Source organism: Phaethon aethereus, assembly GCF_964289735.1.
Source record: "Phaethon aethereus genome assembly, chromosome: 4".
Lineage (NCBI taxonomy): Eukaryota > Metazoa > Chordata > Aves > Phaethontiformes > Phaethontidae > Phaethon > Phaethon aethereus.
This window is the reverse complement of record NC_138578.1, coordinates 59,544,792-59,563,697: the sequence shown is the minus strand read 5'-3', so window position 1 is coordinate 59,563,697 and position 18,906 is coordinate 59,544,792. Positions and strand designations below refer to the sequence as shown.

Below are 18,906 nucleotides of genomic sequence, written 5' to 3'. Positions count from 1 at the left end.
ATGGACATCACCACTATTTTAGTCACATTGTGTTTGTCGTCCTCCTCTCCATCATTTAGCAGGCTATAGGAACCTGTGTATGTGGAAATGATGAGAAGGAGAGCAAGAGCTGCTTGGCTATTGCAGATGAGATTATCCTGTTCTCCACTGGTCCTTCATAAACATCTAATGGGGAACGTAGGAATTAACCCATGTGGAAGCTCTTATATTTGACTTCTCCAGACAAATGAACATCCTTTCTCCTTCACCAAACCATATTTTGGAAAACGGTAATGCTGTTTTTTGTACTTGAGTGAGATCCTGCAAGGTGAATAGAGTATTTAGAGTATCATCATGATGTCAGTGCCGGTGTGATGCATGTGTCACAGGGCTCCATGCTTCAGGAGGCCTTACATCAAAGCTGTGTTGTTTTTCAGCAATAGCTTATGGTAAATGCTGCATATTTTATAGTTATCCAAATGTTTATGGAACCTAAAAGATTTTTTCTATATATGTAGATTTGAAAATGTCTGAAGAGATACGTGATGGCATCCCATCTGAAGAAAAACCTGAAGTAATGGAAATGCCCAGCAATGAGGAACCATTGTCAGTACCACACCTTGTAGAAGCTGAGATCCTGCATGAGTCTTCACAGGATGAACATGGACAGGCCACTCAGAGTGCCAGTAACAGACAGGAAGGAGACATACTTATTAGTGAAAACCCTTTGACTGAAAAAATCATTGAAAGTCTGCCTTCCAGTGGAGAGGCGACTGAAGACATGCCCACTGAGTGCAATGAGACCGTAAGCCTAGATACAGAACCTGAATGTGAAGAAACTCTGCATGAACAAAGCTGTTCAGTAAGTAATACTTTCTTTTCCATAAAAGCCCTCCCTGCTTTGTAAGGACAGAATTTTGTACAATGTACATACTGTTTTTCACAAAAGCCTAGGGAGCTGTATGCAGAAAACCTGCGTGGAACTAAAATAAGTTAAATTGCAACACCAAGCTTTTGGAAACTAAGAATAATTGAATTTCTCTTTGCCAGTATGATAGAAGAGAAGGCTCCAGGAGAGAGAGGAGGGGAGTTGTGCCATGTTTTTTTGCCCTTGCCATTGTGCTATGGCCCCCTGCCAAGGGGAGACCTTACTGCAGCCTTTCAGTGCTTAAAGGGGGCTTATAGAGAAAGATGGGGACAGACTTTTTAGCAGGGCCTCTAGCAATAGGACAAGGGGTAATGGTTTTAAACTAAAAGAGGGTAGATTCAGACTCGATACACGGAAGAAACTTTTGCCAGTGAGGGTGGTGAAACCCTGGCACAGGTTGCCCAGAGAGATGGTAGATGCCCCATCCCTGGCAACATTCCAGGTCAGGTTGGACGGGGCTCTGAGCAACTCAATCTAGCTGAGGATGTCCCTGCTCATTGCCAGGCGATTGGACTAGATGGCCTTTAAAGGTCCTTTCCAACCCAAACTATTCCATGATTCTATGATTCTATGATATGAATTTGGTCTTTCTAGGCTGGTTGCAATAAAACTATACTGGACCCTAAATCCTATTAAGAATCTAGTCCATTTTGTATAGATATAATACTCCTGTGAGTTTGTTATCTGTCTTTCTGTACAAATCTGCTTCATTCAGTTCACAGAATGAACCTAGAAAAGGACAATTTACGCTGTGCATGCAGCACTGAATCTTGTACTTGACAGCGTTCAAGTCATTGACTTTACAAAAACTGCGTATGTTTCGCAAGGCTCAGTGGAACGTCCAGTAGTTTTTGATTTGTTCTAGGCCAGTAGTTTTTGATTTGTGATCCACAGACCTTTGGGAGTCCTGTGAGTAATTGCAAGAAGTTAATAAAAGAAAACTGACAAAAACAAGGCTTTTTTACAGTCTGTACATCATCCAAATCAAATACATGTGACATAGGTGAAGATGTTCTCATCTCCACTGAAAAATATACAGGCATCAACAAATTGGAAAAGGTTAAAACACATTGTTTTAGTCCTTTCCACCAGTGGGAGTGACCTACCTTGAAGAGGTGACAGGGGATGTGTACAATGCACAATGCAGAGCTGTCTTGGGATACATCAGCTTTTGGTTTTGAGTTGATTGCGTAGGGATGATGTTACTGGACACTTTCTTGAGACAACAGTTTCTTAATATGACTTAAATATGTAGTACTGATAATCGCTTAATACCACACATTAATGTGAAAAATGGGCAGCACCTCCTCTGGCTGTGTTTTTATTGAACTCAGTTGTTAGGAGTTCTCTGTGCACATCTACTGGGTTACACCTCTGAGGAGACTTCAGGCAGAGAAGCCGCTGACTCTGGCTCGCAATAGAACTTAGAAAGGAGACAGGTTCCTGCCTCTCCCTAGTAATACCTCTAATAAACTTGTATGGCTTTATAAGATCGGGTGCCTGAAGAAATATTAGGACATCTGTAAAGACAGCTCTGGAGTTTTAGGTGCTTTCAGCAATAGGTGATCTGAACTAAGCTTCCTATTCTGCTTCCTTGTGCCTAGTAGCTTGAATTCCATATAATACCCAATCTAGCACTGGCTGTAAGCATTTAAGATCCCATTAAGAATTTTTTGGGCTTTAGGAATGAAAAGACCTTTAAAAAGCTGGCCTTAGTGACCAAACTGTGAACATAAAGGCGATATAAATCAGTCATCATAATAAAGCTAGAGAAGGGGCATGACTGCCCAGGGACACTATACGTGAAATAAGCTTTGGTTTAGTATGACACCACATTCTTAACTAATTCTCCATATGGATGCTCTTGTTTCACATTGAAGTTGTAGTCATGCGTTCATTGCACAGATGTGTGCACCAGTATTAGTACCTTCCCAACTACATGTTACAATTCTTTAGCTGGAATTTACGCTCTGCAGGACAGCCTGCAAAACCCATTATGGGGCTTTTCAGTCAAAGCCTGCAAGGTTAGCTTAACCCACAACAAAAGGCTGTTTGAATTAACCTGTCTGATTTTATATTGAAACAGCCAAATGATCAATTTCACAGACATCAGGTTGGTGACCTTGGTTTCCTTCCGGGGCGGAGGGGTGGGGAGAAAGGGTGAGGTGAGAATGGTAACAACCCTGCAGTGTCATAAAGAATGACACCTTTCATGCAAGGACTACTTTGCACAAAAGGTTAAGCAGAGGAGCCGGTGTCAAAGCTTTTGTCAGTAGTTATTCTGGGCTATTTCTCTGTATCTTCTGTCTTTTGAGAACCTTTCTTCAGAAGGCATCACTATGATTAGGGAAGCCAAGTAGTATATTACAAAGTGCCTATTTGCAGATTATATACCTTGGTAAGCCATGGCACAACCATTTTTGCTGGTATCATCATTTATTAAATGCTGGACCTTGTTGCCTGCTAGGTTCTTTGTGTTTCCTTCTGCCTTTGGAAAGCATGAATTTTGGACAGTGGAGTAATATTTTTGTTCTTATAGGCCACAGACTCCTCATCTAAAGCAAGCAGATGGGGAGCTTGGGGTACCTGGGGAAAGTCTCTCCTGTCATCAGCTTCTGCCACAGTGGGTAAGTGTTCAATCAGTAAAGTACATAGAAATAAATCATAATTTTAATGTGTCATTAGACATATTAATGTTTTCTCTTAAAGATTCATAGACAGTTTTATCCTGATGTGCTTGGCAAGCGTGATTCTTTTTTTGATAGGAAGAAGGACCTTCCTAAACTATCAAAGTACCTAAACACTTCATGTCAGATTATGGACGAGGTATTAGGCTTGTTTGTAAAGTTAGTGAAGTACCTCATTGTGCCTTCAGCACAGAAAGGATACATAATCTGATACAATTACTGTTGGCCAAAGGTTTATGGTTTTTGAAGTAAAAAGTACTCCCGCCCAGATCCATGCACATGCATGTTTGTCGTTTATACACTGTGACTTCTCTTTACACAATATGAATTCACTTCTCGTAAATCATTCCAGCTTTCACTGACACCCAGTGAAACTGGTAAGTTATCACGCCAGACTTCAGCGAGTAGAACAATGTATTGAAACATGGACCCTATACTCCCTCCCCCTATACTCTCATTTCTGATAGTATGTCAGTGCAAAATGTCCTTGTGAAGACTTTAGGTAAACTTAGTCATTACACATTGAAAGCTCTCACAGACAAAAAGCGAAGCACGCAAATACCTAGTTACCAGTGGGAAATCATTTCTCACAAAACAGCTTCTAAGCTGTTAACTAATCAGTTCTCATAAAGGATCCACAAAACACCTTAAAAACATGAACCTAGGAAGTAAAATTAATTGCTAGTTACTAAAAATAATGGATTCAACAGAGGTACTGGTTTTATGCTCCCATATAAAGCTAAATAATTCTCTTCCTTATACTCCTCTGTTCCATGGGCAATAAATTATTTCTGTCTATTTCTCAGAGAAGGAGGGAACTTCCCCTGTCATCTCTTTTTTTTTTCAGTAACACCCACACTCAAGAGTTCATAACTACCTTTTCTTTCAGACAGTCCAACCAATTAACATATCTAATTAAACTCAGAATGGGTTTCTAAGAGGTCTTTAGGTCTTTTAAATTGACATAAATGAAGGTTGCTGCTCAAAGAAGCAGGCCTGCCCTGCCCCAGGAATGTGTTTCTTCCTTCTCTTATGCTAACAGTAGCCTTCATGTAGTGATGGGGGGACCTGGTTTATAGGACTGATTTTGAAAAGTACGAATGAAGTAAGAGCTGGATCTTTAACTGGATCAGTTTGTAAATTCCCTAATCTGGCTCACCATCTGATCACCCAAATGCTAATGAATGGGAAATGATGGGAACACACAGAACATGCCAGTGGAGACAAGGACAGTTTAAGTAACTATGGAACTGCGTAAGTGTTCTCAACTTGTATTTAACCTTAAAGTTTAGCGCTTCTCTTTCAGACTTGAGGAAGGGCCTCTGTGTCAAAAATTTTGCCCATTTTTTTCCCCAATACTATTAGTAGGCCTAATAAAGGGTACCGCTTTCACAGACTTCCACCAGCCTTGCCTCTTTTACATTCTCAGACTATCACAGCAACAGAATTTTGAAAAGAATTTGGCTCAGTGTAAATGACTAAAGAAGAAAATTTATGTGCATAAATGTAATTTTACTGTTGATCGGTTGGAACTGTAATGCTGATGAATTCTTCAGTTCCTTTTTATAGTTGCAGTGAAGGGTTTCTTGGAACAGAGCTCTTTCAGGTCATTCAGTTTTTGCCTGTGAGATAGTCATATTCTGTTTAGTTTTTGCAGTAAATAGTATTCTATCAAATAGACATTCCAATGTTGTTTGTGAATAATAAGGTTATTTGTTACCAAATAGTTACTGTTCTTGCAGGCTTGTAGTGACAGTCTCACTCACAGTCTTCCATTGCTTAGAAGCGTTGGCCTCACTGAGTAATGAGTTTAGTGTCCCAAAGTGTATACATTTCCTGTGGGACAGTATGGCCATAGATATTTTCTTGCCCAACTGATGCGAGCTTGCCTGAAAATGATGAATGCTGTTGGAAATTTGGGAGACAAACAAGAACGCGTGCTGTATCCCTTCGTAGTAAACAAGACATACTTTTTTACAGCGATTTGTTTCTTTTGTCTATAAAACCTGCTGCCAGCGTTGTATCTCTGTGGATTTCCATGGACTTTTTAATGATGTGATGTCATTTTATACAGGCCATTTTTATACAACCTTTTGATAGGTTGTGTGGTGTTGTTCCAAAAATCATCAGAGGGATGGAGCACCTCTCCTGTGAGCACAGGCTGAGAGAGGTGGGGTTGTTCAGCCTGGAGATGGCTCTGGGGAGACCTTACTGCAGGCTTCCAGTACTTAAAGGGGGCTTATAGAGAAAGATGGGGACAGACTTTTTAGCAGGGCCTGTAGCGACAGGACAAGAGGTAATGGTTTTAAACTAAAAGAGGGCAGATAGACTAGATATAAGGAAGAAATTTTTCCCAATGAGGGTGGAGAAACCCTGGCACACATTGCCCAGAGAGGTGGTGGATGCCCCATCCCTGGCAGCATTCAGAGTCGGGTTGGACGGGGCTCTGAGCAACCTGCTCTAGTTGAAGATGTCCTTGCTCACTGCAGGGGGGTTGGACTTGATGGCCTTTAAAGGTCCCTTCCAACCCAAACTATTTTATGATTCTGTAATTTTGAATAGGCATATTGTCACCATGTATATATATTTTTAGAATTAGTATTATTTAAAAATGAGCACAGTTGGAAGAGGTCAAATTTCTTAGGCAAAGGAGCATCCACATAGAGAAAAGGAAAAAGAAAAGTTTAAAATAATTTTGATTTTACATGAGAATGGTTGCACTATGTCACACTGAAGGCCCATCTACTGTCTAGTTTCTGGCAGTGACCAGCAACTGGGAAAGAGCCTAAAACCAGATGTATGTAAAGCAGCACTTCCCTGTTTTCTCTTTCCATTTCCTGGAATCTACAACTTAGACAGACTTCTTGACCCTGGGGTCAGGGTAGGGTTGAGTTCCCATATTACTATCTAATAATTTTGGATCTAACTTTTCTTTGTGAATTTATTAAATAAAATAGACTTTGAATTAAGCAGAAATCAAATGTACATTCTTCTATCCCATAGTCAGATATTTCCCCTCTTGGGTTTTTTTTCCTTATATGGTATCCTGAGTCTCATATTGGATCCTAAATCTTTAGGACAACATTTAAATTTATTTTCTGTGATATTAAAACTTGGGATGATAAATCAAACATTATAATATAGTTCACTGAACCCAACGTAACTTGAAAGACCACATAGATAATCTTAGATTTGTTCCAGGAAATCAATGCAGCAGGTAATAATTTATATTCCTGATATAGAGGGCTTATTCCCTAGTTGTTTGTTACGGAAATTCATGGTTGATCCTGTGAAGTATTTACTGTCTGTCACTGTCAGACAGGATATGGGACTGCATGTACCATATGTCTGTTTCAGTATGATAATTCCTAGTGAGAGACAGGTAGAAAAAAAATTAAAGCTATTGGGAATTTCTATAACCTTTCTTCTTTTTATTAAATTATTATTATTCCCCTTCAAGTTACTGCATTTAATATCTGAGCAGTTAACCAACGCTTCATCTCCTGTTCTACATCAGAAAGTAAGTTTGCCACGATTCAGTCCATTTCAGTGTTGCTTATTCCTTCGGTGTTGCAAATGGTATAAGTAAAGCTGCTTTCTTGGAATTAGACTTGTCAGCAACACCTTCGGTATGTGATTTTTCTGTTTCTCAGTTGTTATCTTTGTACAGCACAGCTGCTTGTCTGGTTAAGTATGACAAATATTTGCTATCATATTTTTCTTCAAAACTGTACTCTGTAAAAATAGCAGAAACCATTTGAGGTGGACTAGATAACAGCTTAAAGGCCTAACCAAATACATTCAGATTTTAACAAATAGTTTCATAGAACAGCCCAAGTTGGAAGGGACCTTGAAAATTCATCTAGTCCAGACTTTTGTGGGAAGGGGTGTCTAGATGAAATTATCTAGCACCTTGTCCAGTTACATCTTGAACGCCCCCAGCAATGGGGACTCTACCATGTCCCTGTGGAGGTTGTTCCAGTGAATGATCATTCTTACTGTAAAAAATTTCTTTCTTACATTCCTTTTTCTTTAAGAGTGAGCTGAAATGGTTGGTCCAAGGATCTCTGTTTCATTACACTTCAAACCCTGATTTAGAGCTCCCAAACAGATTAGCATTTTTACGGCATGACTACAGTTTGTTTAGCATAGCTGATTTTAGTTTCTAATAATAAGGCAGTTTCCATTTAATTTGTATCTTACCTCTCTTTAACTAACTGCATATATGGCCAGCGATTGTTTTGGTGGTGGTTTTTGTATTCTAAAAAAAAAAAAAGTCTGTTGTCTTTGAACTAATTTTGACATTGTTTGGATCAAGGTCCCCATCACAAAGCAGATGTGATACTCCTCTACACAACAGAATCTGTAATGCCTTTGGATTAGTAGCAGCCACTGCCTGAATCATGCTTAGCATCTAACACTAGATGTCACACTAAGAAGGTTATTGAATCTGCCCCATTAATGAGATGAAGAGTTTTGTTTTTAAAAGATGCAAGAATTTTGGTTTCCCCCCTTATGGAACCACAGTGGAGTAGATCTACTGAAATAGTTGCTGGAATGATGAGGTGGGAGAGGTAGGTTCACTGTGATTTGGAGACACAACTGGTACTTACTGTCATTATTTTACCCTCTTTCTTTTAAATTGTATTTTTTAGTAAATCAGCAATTACACCACCCAGTGTTTTTGTAACAGTGTTGATAAAACTCTGCTCTAACAGTGGGTTACCATTGCAGCTAAGCCAATCAATGGCTTGCAGCCACTGAAATGTGCAGTCCTGCACCTCTCTTTTCCTCGCATGTTTCTTCCTCCTCCCTGTGCCAGCACTTGTGCTCCTCTGAACTCCTGCTTCAGGAAGTTCCAGTTCAGGAAGTTAAACTGATAAAAGAATAACTCTAAAGGAAAGAAAAATCCATTTTCTGCCTCTTTAGTTTCTTGAACCAACTCACTGAGATAAGTACCAGGGCAAGCAGGAGGGACAAATATGGACCATGGAAGGACCTGAACCTCCCATACCAGCACGAAGAAGCCATTAGATCAGCTTAGCTGTAACAGCAAACGTTTTATCAGAAGGGCTAAGTGAGGCAAAATATATTCTCAGTCCGTACTTGAAGCTTATGGCTTCCGTTTTTAAAATCAACTTGTATGCTTGAAAGCTTGCCTATAAGTTTTTTTCCAATTAAGCTATCTGCTAGCTTAATGAAAGTTACGATCTTCTACAAGCCTTGCCTTTCATATGCTGTATTGTTTAGTATGGATGATGACGTGCTTACATTATGGTGCTCAGCAAGCTGCCTTTCCAAGCAAAGTCTGTTCTCTAACATGCTGTATGCATGTGCTTACCTCTGTGTAAGTTTGTGATTTTTACCTCTAGTGCCCTTGATAAGACACAATGAAAGTAATAGAAAATAGAACTCAGCTATTTAACTTACATGGTCTCTGAAATTCATACCATAAGGCTGCTTAATGCATCTCTCTCATGCATTGCTTGTCATTAATATTCTGCTATATTCATTATTTTGTGCTTGTGTATATTCCTCATCTAGTTCTTCACCTAGTAGAATGGCACAGGAAAGTATCAGACACCCATATACCTTGGTACGCTGAAACCTTTTCTCGTCACTCGCTGTGACGGAATGAAATGTCACTTGTGATGTCACTATGTTAATGAGTGTGGATATTATTACACATGGGTGTGCATAATAATCTGCATTGCATAGCTTAAATTGAAGTCTCTGTGAAACAGAAATGCAGATGCTTCGGATAACGTGAAACTGAAATATTTTATCATTGTAGTGCATGTAACCACAGCCAACAGTGCTGCCTTTTATAAGTCTGTAAATACCAGCACAGGAACTGTGTGCCTCCTTTTCTTGGAAGTATAGGCTTGTCTGCAAAACTATGAGAACCAAATTACAGAGTCTAAAAAAAAAAAAAAAAATTAAAAATCTTTACATACAGAAAATAACCCAGAAAATTAATCTGAAAATCCACACGGTTAAAGGGAAAATTTTGCTTAATGGTCGTATTTAACTTTTTACATAATTACAGAACAATAATATTTTGCTAGCAAGTCAAGTCCGTAAGAAAAATTAAGTCAATGGAAAGAATAGAATTCTTTTGCTCATTTAAAAAGTTGAGAGCGGGAAAAATGGAAAGGAATGTGAAATGGAGTATCTATTACATTTGTTTAAAGCACAATTAATAGTTATTTAAGTGAGTTCCAGGAATTTGGAGAGTAAATACATGACTCCAGAATCTATTCATGCTAATATTTTCATTCAACCAATTAAGATGTGCAGGAGATTGGGATTAGACAAAGTAGTACGCCGCTCTCCAGTATCTGCATTGGAACAGATTTTGCAAAAGGCAAGAAGTTATCCAGCAATTACTTAAATCATGGTGCTGCATAACCTACTATGTCCTGTACAGTTGGACGTATTGCTACATTTTATAAGACATGAGATAAAATAGACCAGGGTCATACTTTCTTTAGACAGGAAAAAGCATTGCCTGGTCTCTCCATTTCAGTGTAAAACCTCAGTACCTCATGCAGCTTATGCTGTCATATAGAAAATTACTTGTTTCTGCTCATCTGTTCCTTAGGGAACATCTGGTCTCTGTATTTACCTCCAGATACTCGAGTTTTCTTGTATGTGATCTTTCAGTAGTGCTGCTTCACATATGTTTTCTAGAGTATATTTATTATTGAATTCATAGAGCACTTGATGTGCAACCCATTTGGAAATCATAGAATCATAAATCTAAGCTTTCTTTCTTCCTACTCAATTTCAAATAGTTTTGCTGTGTCTGTCTTTAATCAGATGTTCAAAAGCATATTTGTATGACCACATACACATATGTATACGTATATTCAGAACACTGCAGAGCACTGGTAAATGATAGGCTATTTTACTGTAGTTAATATAACTCAGAAAAGGTGCTTTGAACTTTTCTGATAGGAAGTGCAGACAATTGTGGGAAAGTGTGGACAACATTTAATGAATTGTTACGCTTGACGTCATGCCTTAGATGTCTAGATATCTGCCTGAGCATCTGTATTAATGGCTTTTCTGAAATAATTTATCTATTTGCAGTTCAATTTAAAGTAACGAAGCAAAGAAGTATGAAATTGTCATTAATACTTCTCGTAAGTAGTTAGGCAGATAGTTAAAGGACTCTGTATTGTCCTGCTGCTAGAAATGATCAGTTTTACATGAGATGCAGTAACGGTGTATTATGCAGGAAAAAGTAAAATAGGGTCACTGAAGCCATTTCATTTTGTGTTGGAAAGAAATAGTGGTTGCCTGGTTGGTTGTTTACTTATTGTGTCTCAGCTGATGTGCAGAAACTTCCAGATACGGAAGACATGCTGGCTGGATCATTTGTAATAAGAGAAGCATACCATGAACATGTTTATGGATCTATGCAGAAGCAGAATAGGTAGTCTTTTTTAAGGGCAATGTTTTTCAACCACAGCTGATGCAGATCCAGAAGCTACTGCCTCCTTTTACTGACTACCAGGCAATCCCACCCTATCCTATAGCGGGATGTTACCAGTCCCTGTCATCTGCTGGTGTAAATAAATTCTGTATAGAAAAGCAGCAAAGCAATGCCATTCTTTCAAAATTACCCTGATAAAATCACTCATAACATATATTCTTTACATTAAACTAGACGATTTTAATAGAACAGAGAGTTAGGGAGTCACTGCGTATGCATCAGGTAAAGGTGGTAAAATGTCTGTAGGAGATCAGCTACACTGGAACAATAATTCTGTCTGTGTCATCTGACACCAACAGACTTTACAAAGTATGTTTAAACAGCAGCTTTGACGAGAGACACTTCAGAATTTGACTTAAAATGAGCAATTTTGAGGAGCCTGAATCCTGAAATAACTTTGAGGACCTGGGTCAGTATTCCTAAAATACTTACCTAACATAGCACCTATGCAGCAGACTGAAGAAAGACTCCTTACCTCAGCCCTGCAGTCACCCAGTCCATTAATTGTGGGTTAATTGTTCTAGACTTCTGAAAACTAGATGAGGCCAAACCCTATGGCATTAGGAGGACCATCAATTTCTGTTTAAACTAATTGTAATAGAATATTTAGCATTTTGAAAAGCAGTGAACTACTGTGTGCCATTGAAACAAGTTTTACATTTCAAGTCCAGTGTCATTTGTATTATACTTCAGTTTTATCAGTTCTGGTCAGTTAATATACTGGTAGTAGAACAAGTGAATTATTAACCTAGAAAAAAATTAAGCAATTAAGGTAAGTTTAATAGTTATCCTGATTGTCATCATTCATAGAGTATAAGAATAATATGCACTGTTAGTAATAAGTTTTCAAATCATAGAATCTAAAATACGCTTCTGCTGCAGGTCATGGGATAACAGCAGTAAAGGAAAAAGCAGGAACTACCCTAGGAATTCATAATGCAAGTTCATCATCTTCAGAAACAGCAGAGCCTCCTGCAGCTGAAACACCAATTATACGTAAGTTCAAGTTTACTGAAATTGGACAAAACTCCTGACACTGCCAAATTAGTCCAATTTACAAAATTTTAAGATTTTGATCACAGAATCCAGTTTACTGTAATTTGTGACTTGTAGAGTTGAAAGTATGCTGTAGCTTGCTTTTTTTTCTTTTGTTAAAAGCAGAAGATTCTCTGGACCAAAGCTCTTCTGAGAATATTCCTTCTTCTCCTTCATCTGGATCTCGTGGCATGTTGTCAGCTATCACTAATGCTGTACAGAACACAGTGAGTCATTTTAGCGGGCTTCTCTGCTCTAGTTGTTCTTCATCATTTTTAGATGCAACTTCACTATAGGTCACACCTAACAGGTGGAGTTTGTTAAGTTGTAGGTCTTTGTAAAAACAGTTCTGTTGTAAGTCTGTTTAGAGTCTCTTCCATGGCAAAATAACTGTATCAGATTTATAACAAAAAAGTCAACCACAACTAAGTCAGTTACTGCTATGGCACCAGTTTCAGTGAAAAATATGGTCTTCTCCAAAACTATATAGAAATCTGCAGATTCTTGGGAAATCTTTTTTATAGTTGTGGGACCATCATCTAATTTTTTTGCAGTTAAGTCCTTCCTTGTTATCATTATTGAAGGCAGATAAAATAAGAAAATACTCCATTTGCTTATTTTAAGGCTTTTACTAAAGTCTGTGTTGTTAGTCCTTTGCCCTTACCTTCACCTCTCTGTCTAGTCTCTCATTTCATAATTAGCCTCCCCAGAAGGTGGTCTGATTGCAGACTCAGTGAGGCAAAATCTTTTGTTCACAGTTCTTTCCTATATATATTTTTTGTGTGTTGCACTTAATCCTTTTCTGTTTTTCTGTGTTTCAGCTTTTTCAAAATCCTGTACAATAATGTTTCCAAATCAATTTTTGTGTCATCTTCTTCCCCAACATCTTTTACATACTATTACCATAGCAAATGTTTTCCTCTGAGGTTTTTGGTATGGTGTTTCCCTTGAAATTATGAAAGACTTTAAGCATCAGCTAAAAAAGCATAGAAGACTAACTCACTGTTGAGCATGTTTTACGAAGTGGCTATTCTTTTTTAGTGCATGTCCACTTCACTCTGAGTGCCTCATCACTAACATCAAAGATTTTGGGAGCAGAGGGAGATTCCTATAGACTATTCCTAAGACTATTGCTACAGAATCTGGAGCATCGTAAGGTTTGTGAGAGCTGGGCACCAGTGAGATCACCTGAGCATTGTATAAGATCTTCAAATAAGAGAAATGTGCTCTTATGCAAACCTAGAGGGACTACTATACCACAGTGATGAGTGTTGCCAAACAGAAAGAATAACAAGGTCTCAGTAAGTTGCCTGTAATGCCATTTGAAACTTTGGTAGGGTTTTCCATTCTATATCAAGTTACATCAGCACGTGAGTATCTGACAGATGCATAATCCAGATTGAAATGGAAATCTTTAGCCAGTGAAAATTCTTATTCAGGGTACATGAAAAATTGTGGACGAGGGCTAATGCTAGTATAAAGGCACAGAAAAAACAACTGTATTTTGATAGACAGTTCCAGAGTCATCACAAGTGTCAAAATTCTAGAAGTCAGTTAGGTAAGGCAGGGTCATCCTGTTCATGATGGACTTTGGCTCCATATTATTCACATCTAAAATATGTTCCTACAGACTAGATGCCACTTCGGATAAAACTAAAATGGTATTATTCATAATTTTTTTATTGGCAACAGGTGTTACATTTCCTCTGGTGTGAGTAATTTCATTAACTAGAAATATTTGTATAGTTAATTTTTTTTCTTTTTGAAAATGTATTCAGAACAAAGTATCTTAATTCTATAAATGTATCAATCCTATTGCTAAAGCATAGAAAATCTAGGGACCTGAATGTTCAAAGACGGTGTCATAAAAAAAAAAATTCTTTACAGTTCATATTAGCATAAGGTGGGAAGAAAATAACCACATTGCAATATTTTATACAGGGCAAAAGTGTATTATCTGGAGGCTTAGATGCTTTGGAATTTATTGGGAAGACAACCATGAATGTCCTTGCAGAAAGCGATCCTGGATTTAAGAGAACCAAAACACTGATGGCAAGAACAGTTTCTCTATCTCAGGTTGGATTTCTTTAAATACAGCTCTGTCAATGCAGCTTCAGAGTCTTTTTCCAGAATTTCAGATGCCTCAGGGAGACACTTGCTTTATTGCAGAAGATACTGGCTAGACTTATGGAAATAAGTATTATGCTTTATATTTGTTCCACTTACTTCCCCCCCCCCCCCGAACCACAAAAGATAATGTAAAATCATGTTTTCTGCATAACCCCATGTACAATAGCTGGTTTTAATAACATAGTATAGGTAGTGTTAAATCGTTACACTCTGTAGACACAATCTAATTGTTGGTGTTGTTCTAACAGCTGTAGATAGATATCATCCAACATAAACATCACTATACTACTTTCCTTGGAAATGAGTAATACTGGAATATGACATATATTTCACTAGGAATTAAAGCTGTGAAAAGTTTTATCTTAATGTCCATTTAAATTAATGGTACCTTTATACAATCATGACTCGTATATTTAAAAGTACAGAGACAAGATAAAAACAGAAGTATAAGTGCTGTCAGTACAAAATAATTTTAGCTCTCTAGACAGTAAGAGGAGTGGAAATCAATAGACATTGAAAAAAACTTTAATTTTACTACATGTTTACTTCCTTGTAGAGAGCAGTAAGGTATTTTTCTTTTAATGAGATGTTTCATCTTTAGTGGTGGTCGTTTTAAGTGTAAAAAGGCTGACGTTGTAGTAGGCCAAAAGCAAATAATTCTTGTTGAGGCCCACAGGGTTAAAATGAGCTTTTGAGAATACCTTCCTAAACAATATACATGAATCCACACATAAAATGTGAGGCAGAAGGTGACATAAATCAGTTCTCATGGCTTGCATAACACAGTGTTTCCTTTTCGATGATTTGAACATAAAACTTTGTGAGTGATCTTTAGAAGGTGGAGACTGAAAAATCTGCCATCATAAATCTTTTATAACAGATTAGTAACTGAAGACAATATTGTAGAAATTCTGACTAGCGTGTCAAGAATTCACCTTTATTCAGAGGCTTATATGTGACTTCAGATGCAGTTCACATTATTTAGCAGCTTTACTGTAGCAAATTCATACAAGAGGGCATTCCTTCCTGGGAATAGAAGAAAGGAATAGAAGATCCTATTCTATATTCTGTCCTTCTTATACACTTCTGTTAGCATATAAGAAGATCACTCCAAAATATCCCCAAGTATATGGAGTATAGTTCCGTCCCACCTTTGGTAGAAGTCATACCTTATTAGGCCGATCTCTTTTGTCAGTCCTGTTGTCAGATAAAACGGACTTTAGTATCTGCAAAAAATATTTTATAGGAAATATTTATGTATTTGTACTTGCATTATTTATGCAAGTAGGTTGGTAAGTCCTGAAAATTATATTCTTCCCATTTTGTGGTCTGTGGAATGGGTTGCAGGACTCTTTAAGGCTGTATATGAAATAGTCCTTTTAATTTTGTTTTCATTGTGATCGGTGGCTAGATTTATTATATGGTATCCACAGCTGACATTGCTTTTGAGAACATAAGCAAGATTATTTGTTCGTTGTTTTGGGTTTTTTTTAAATGGTTAGCAATTACCATTGGGAAAATCACACTTAGAATACTACTTAAATATTTTATTAGAGAAGTTTATCAAAAAAGAAGTTAGATATTTCACCTCTAAATTTTCAGCTCTGCAAGTGTGGTATAATCCCAAATCTTACTACTACTTCCTAGACGGGCAGAAGCAGAAAGTAATAAAATCTGTCATACCTACAGCACTACCAATAAAACAACAGGAATGATGTATATTTTTGCAGCTGTTGCGAGAAGCTAAAGAAAAAGAGAAACAGAGGAGGGCCCAGCAAGTTACAGTTGAAAGAACAGCACATTATGGACTACTTTTTGATGAATTCCAAGGTTTGTCTCATCTTGAAGCTCTGGAAATCCTGTCAAATGAAAGTGAAACTCAGGTACAGTATGCAGCCAGCATAAATCAAAATGGTTGGTAAAAAATTAATCTTTACATTAATTTCACTTTGCAGGTGCATGTGGAATGAACAGTAAGTTTTCCATCAACTTCTGAGAAAGCTGGATTGGTTCCACGGGCCTGTCCTTGTCTTCAGGAAATCAATCTCAATACACCTAAAATTTAACTCCAAAATTAACTCAAAACAAACAACTTCATAACTGAAAGTTATTTTTGTTAGGACCATATACAGTGTGTATTTTTCAGCTGTGACACTATGCAGATGTCTTTTCAGAATTCGCAAGGACGTTGAATTCTTTTGCTTTTGTATCAGGCACTGGTCCTTACATTCAGGAATTCCAGACCTACTACACCTGGAGGCTAGTAAACTAGCCTCTGAATCTGAATTTCAGATTACTTATTCAATTCCTAAGCCTTCTTTATTGTGTTAGTTTTTAAACTTAAAAAAACTTTTAAATCTACCTCCTGTGTTGTGGTTTAACCCCAGCTGGCAACTAAGCACTATGCAACCGCTCACTCACTCCTCCCCGCCTTCCCCGGTGGGATGGGGAGGAGAATCAAAAAAAATAGGTAAAACTCATGGGTTGAGATAAAGACAGTTTAATAGGACAGCAAGGGAAGAGAGAATAATAATAATGGTAAAAGAATATACAAAATAAATGATACACAATACAATTTCTCAGTACCTGCTGACCAATGCCCAACCAGTTCCCAAGCCGCAGTGCCCCTCAGGCACTGAATTCTGCCTGTGCTCTTTTTGCCTGCTGTCTTCACCCAAGCAATCCCAAAGTACTTATTACAGTTTGCAATTAAACCGTAGTTTTATAATTCAAAACTAATGTTCTGGGAAGAGGTAAAGACCTGATGATCTTGCAAGGCTGGTGTAATTTTTGTGATACTCATTTTTTTGTTGTTGATGAGAACTAAAGATGTGTCTACATTGGAAGGTTAGACACAAGATTTGAGCACAATAAGTTTCCATTTCTTAGCCTATTTTGGTATCAGGTTCTAAATTAGCAATTTAAGAAATGCTCTGTTTTGGTTAGGAATGCTTACTATACTTTCTTTTACAGATTCAGTCATATTTAGCAACACTTGATGGAGAGCAGTTGGAGACTGTGAAAAATGATTTAATTGCTATAAAAGAGATTTTTGTTCCAAAGGAGTCAGATGATGAAGTGGTGCAGGCACAGAAAGGTAATTAGAAATACAGACACTTAACCGTATGAACAATTGTCACTCCTGAATATAGTACTTTTAAAAATTACAATCCAAACTATAATTTTTCATATCCTTTTCATAAGGCAGTCACTAAAATTAGTACTCTAAAAGTTCTGAAAGCTGATCAATGCTTAATTTTGAATTTATATTGTAATTGAAGTGTGAGATACCGAATATACGTAATAACGTAAGGAAATATTATATTACTTTGCAATATCATCAGTGAAAGCAAAACACAACTGAAGAATGGAAAATAATAACCTTTTGGATAACTGAGGTTTTCTTACAGAATCTGTTTATGAAGTTGTGTAATCTGAAAGTTTTGGAGTGTTCGGCAATGCTTTTCTCTTTAGCAACTTCATCCTCACTTTGCATCCTCCCTTGCTAGCTAAGGAAAAGATTTGAGTGTAATGAAGGGACTTGAGAACCCTGACCTTTTTGAAGGAAAGTCACTTTGAAACATGGTGGCAAAGCTGCTTTCTAGGTATTACTCGGCAAGATGTGACATGTGCAGTGTGAGAAGTTAAAGCAGAAGCAGCGTGCTGTAACTATGACATAGTGCAAAGCACTATGGGACCAGTATGACAGTCCATAGATCAGCTCACAAAAGTTACAATAAAATGTGTACCTCCTATGGTTAGAGGCAAAATAGGTGTCTTAAACAGGTCAGGAGTTTTGGCATTCACCAGAACAGGCTGAGAACAGAAGGGTAAGAAGTTAGCTTAAAGCCACCATAGTTCATGTCTCCAGGCCTGTGAGATCCGTACCAGTAATAGAGCAATCCCCTTGACCTGACTGAGGACCGGCTCGTGCCATTAAACACCACATTGTTGTGTTTCAGAAATACAGAAACATAAAAAGATACGCCACATCCTCTTGATCTTCTTAGGGGTGCTTTGCCCATAAAACCTACATTTTGCAAGATGGTGAGGTATGATTTCTCTAGCCTTCAGAAAAGTTAGAAAAACTGTGTTAACATCCACATGTTTTAACTGGAAAGTCTTTTCTGCTAAGACCACTCTTTCTAGCAGTGCTTACTCAGTATGCCTGATTGTCTCTCACAGGTAGCTTACTGTTTCTTCTTGGGGACAGCGAGTGTTCAGTGTAAAGTCTTAATATTGTAGAGTTTCTTGCTGTTGGTTTTTTTTTCCCCTTGTTACTCTTTAAAACCCCACATTCCTCTGTGGGGTTGTGAGAAATAGAAGTCAAGAAAGTGTGTTATCTGCTTAAGAGTGAGGATTCATGAGATGTCTGTTGTTCCTTAATTTCTGTAGTAAATAGTTCTCTGCTTTGAAACCAGCCCCCAGGAAAAGCTCTGTTTATTGCACAAAGTGATGTTTTCTCTGTTGGTCAGAAGTTCTGTTCTTTCAGTGAATCACAGCTGCTGATCACGTTCCTTGAAACATTAGCTGCCCTTCTAAATAGGCTGGAACCAAGGCAATGTACACCTTAAAAAAAAAAAAAAAAGGCAAATTCAGAGTGTGCTGCAGGTTTTCCCCTGCAGAAGCAAATCGGTCAGCCGTGA

General features: G+C 37.8%; 2 protein-coding genes across 4 annotated transcripts in view; one reads left to right on the top strand and one right to left on the bottom strand.

The window, feature by feature from the left end:
* Window positions 1-505: 505 nt before the first annotated feature.
* The window catches only part of FAM114A1 (family with sequence similarity 114 member A1), a gene marked incomplete at both ends in the record, with an annotated part of 30,060 nt that continues 11,659 nt past the window's right edge, over window positions 506-18,906 (top strand). The window contains 7 exons of one of the 3 annotated variants that reach the window (XM_081999498.1): window positions 506-841; window positions 3,447-3,534; window positions 11,978-12,091; window positions 12,257-12,357; window positions 14,072-14,206; window positions 15,991-16,143; window positions 17,234-17,357. In XM_081999498.1, the coding sequence (XP_081855624.1) occupies window positions 506-841; window positions 3,447-3,534; window positions 11,978-12,091; window positions 12,257-12,357; window positions 14,072-14,206; window positions 15,991-16,143; window positions 17,234-17,357 (1,051 nt within the window). Of the gene's footprint in view, window positions 846-3,446; window positions 3,535-11,977; window positions 12,092-12,253; window positions 12,358-14,071; window positions 14,207-15,990; window positions 16,144-17,233; window positions 17,358-18,906 lie in introns of all 3 variants that reach the window. The other 2 variants (XM_081999497.1, XM_081999499.1) reach the window with 2 other exon arrangements.
* Window positions 18,401-18,906, bottom strand: part of TMEM156 (transmembrane protein 156) — a gene marked incomplete at its 5' end in the record, with an annotated part of 42,266 nt that continues 41,760 nt past the window's right edge. Inside the window, one exon of the mRNA XM_081999500.1 lies at window positions 18,401-18,829. Within this exon, the coding sequence (XP_081855626.1) occupies window positions 18,732-18,829 (98 nt within the window). The 3' untranslated portion in view covers window positions 18,401-18,731. The remainder of the gene's footprint in view (window positions 18,830-18,906) is intronic.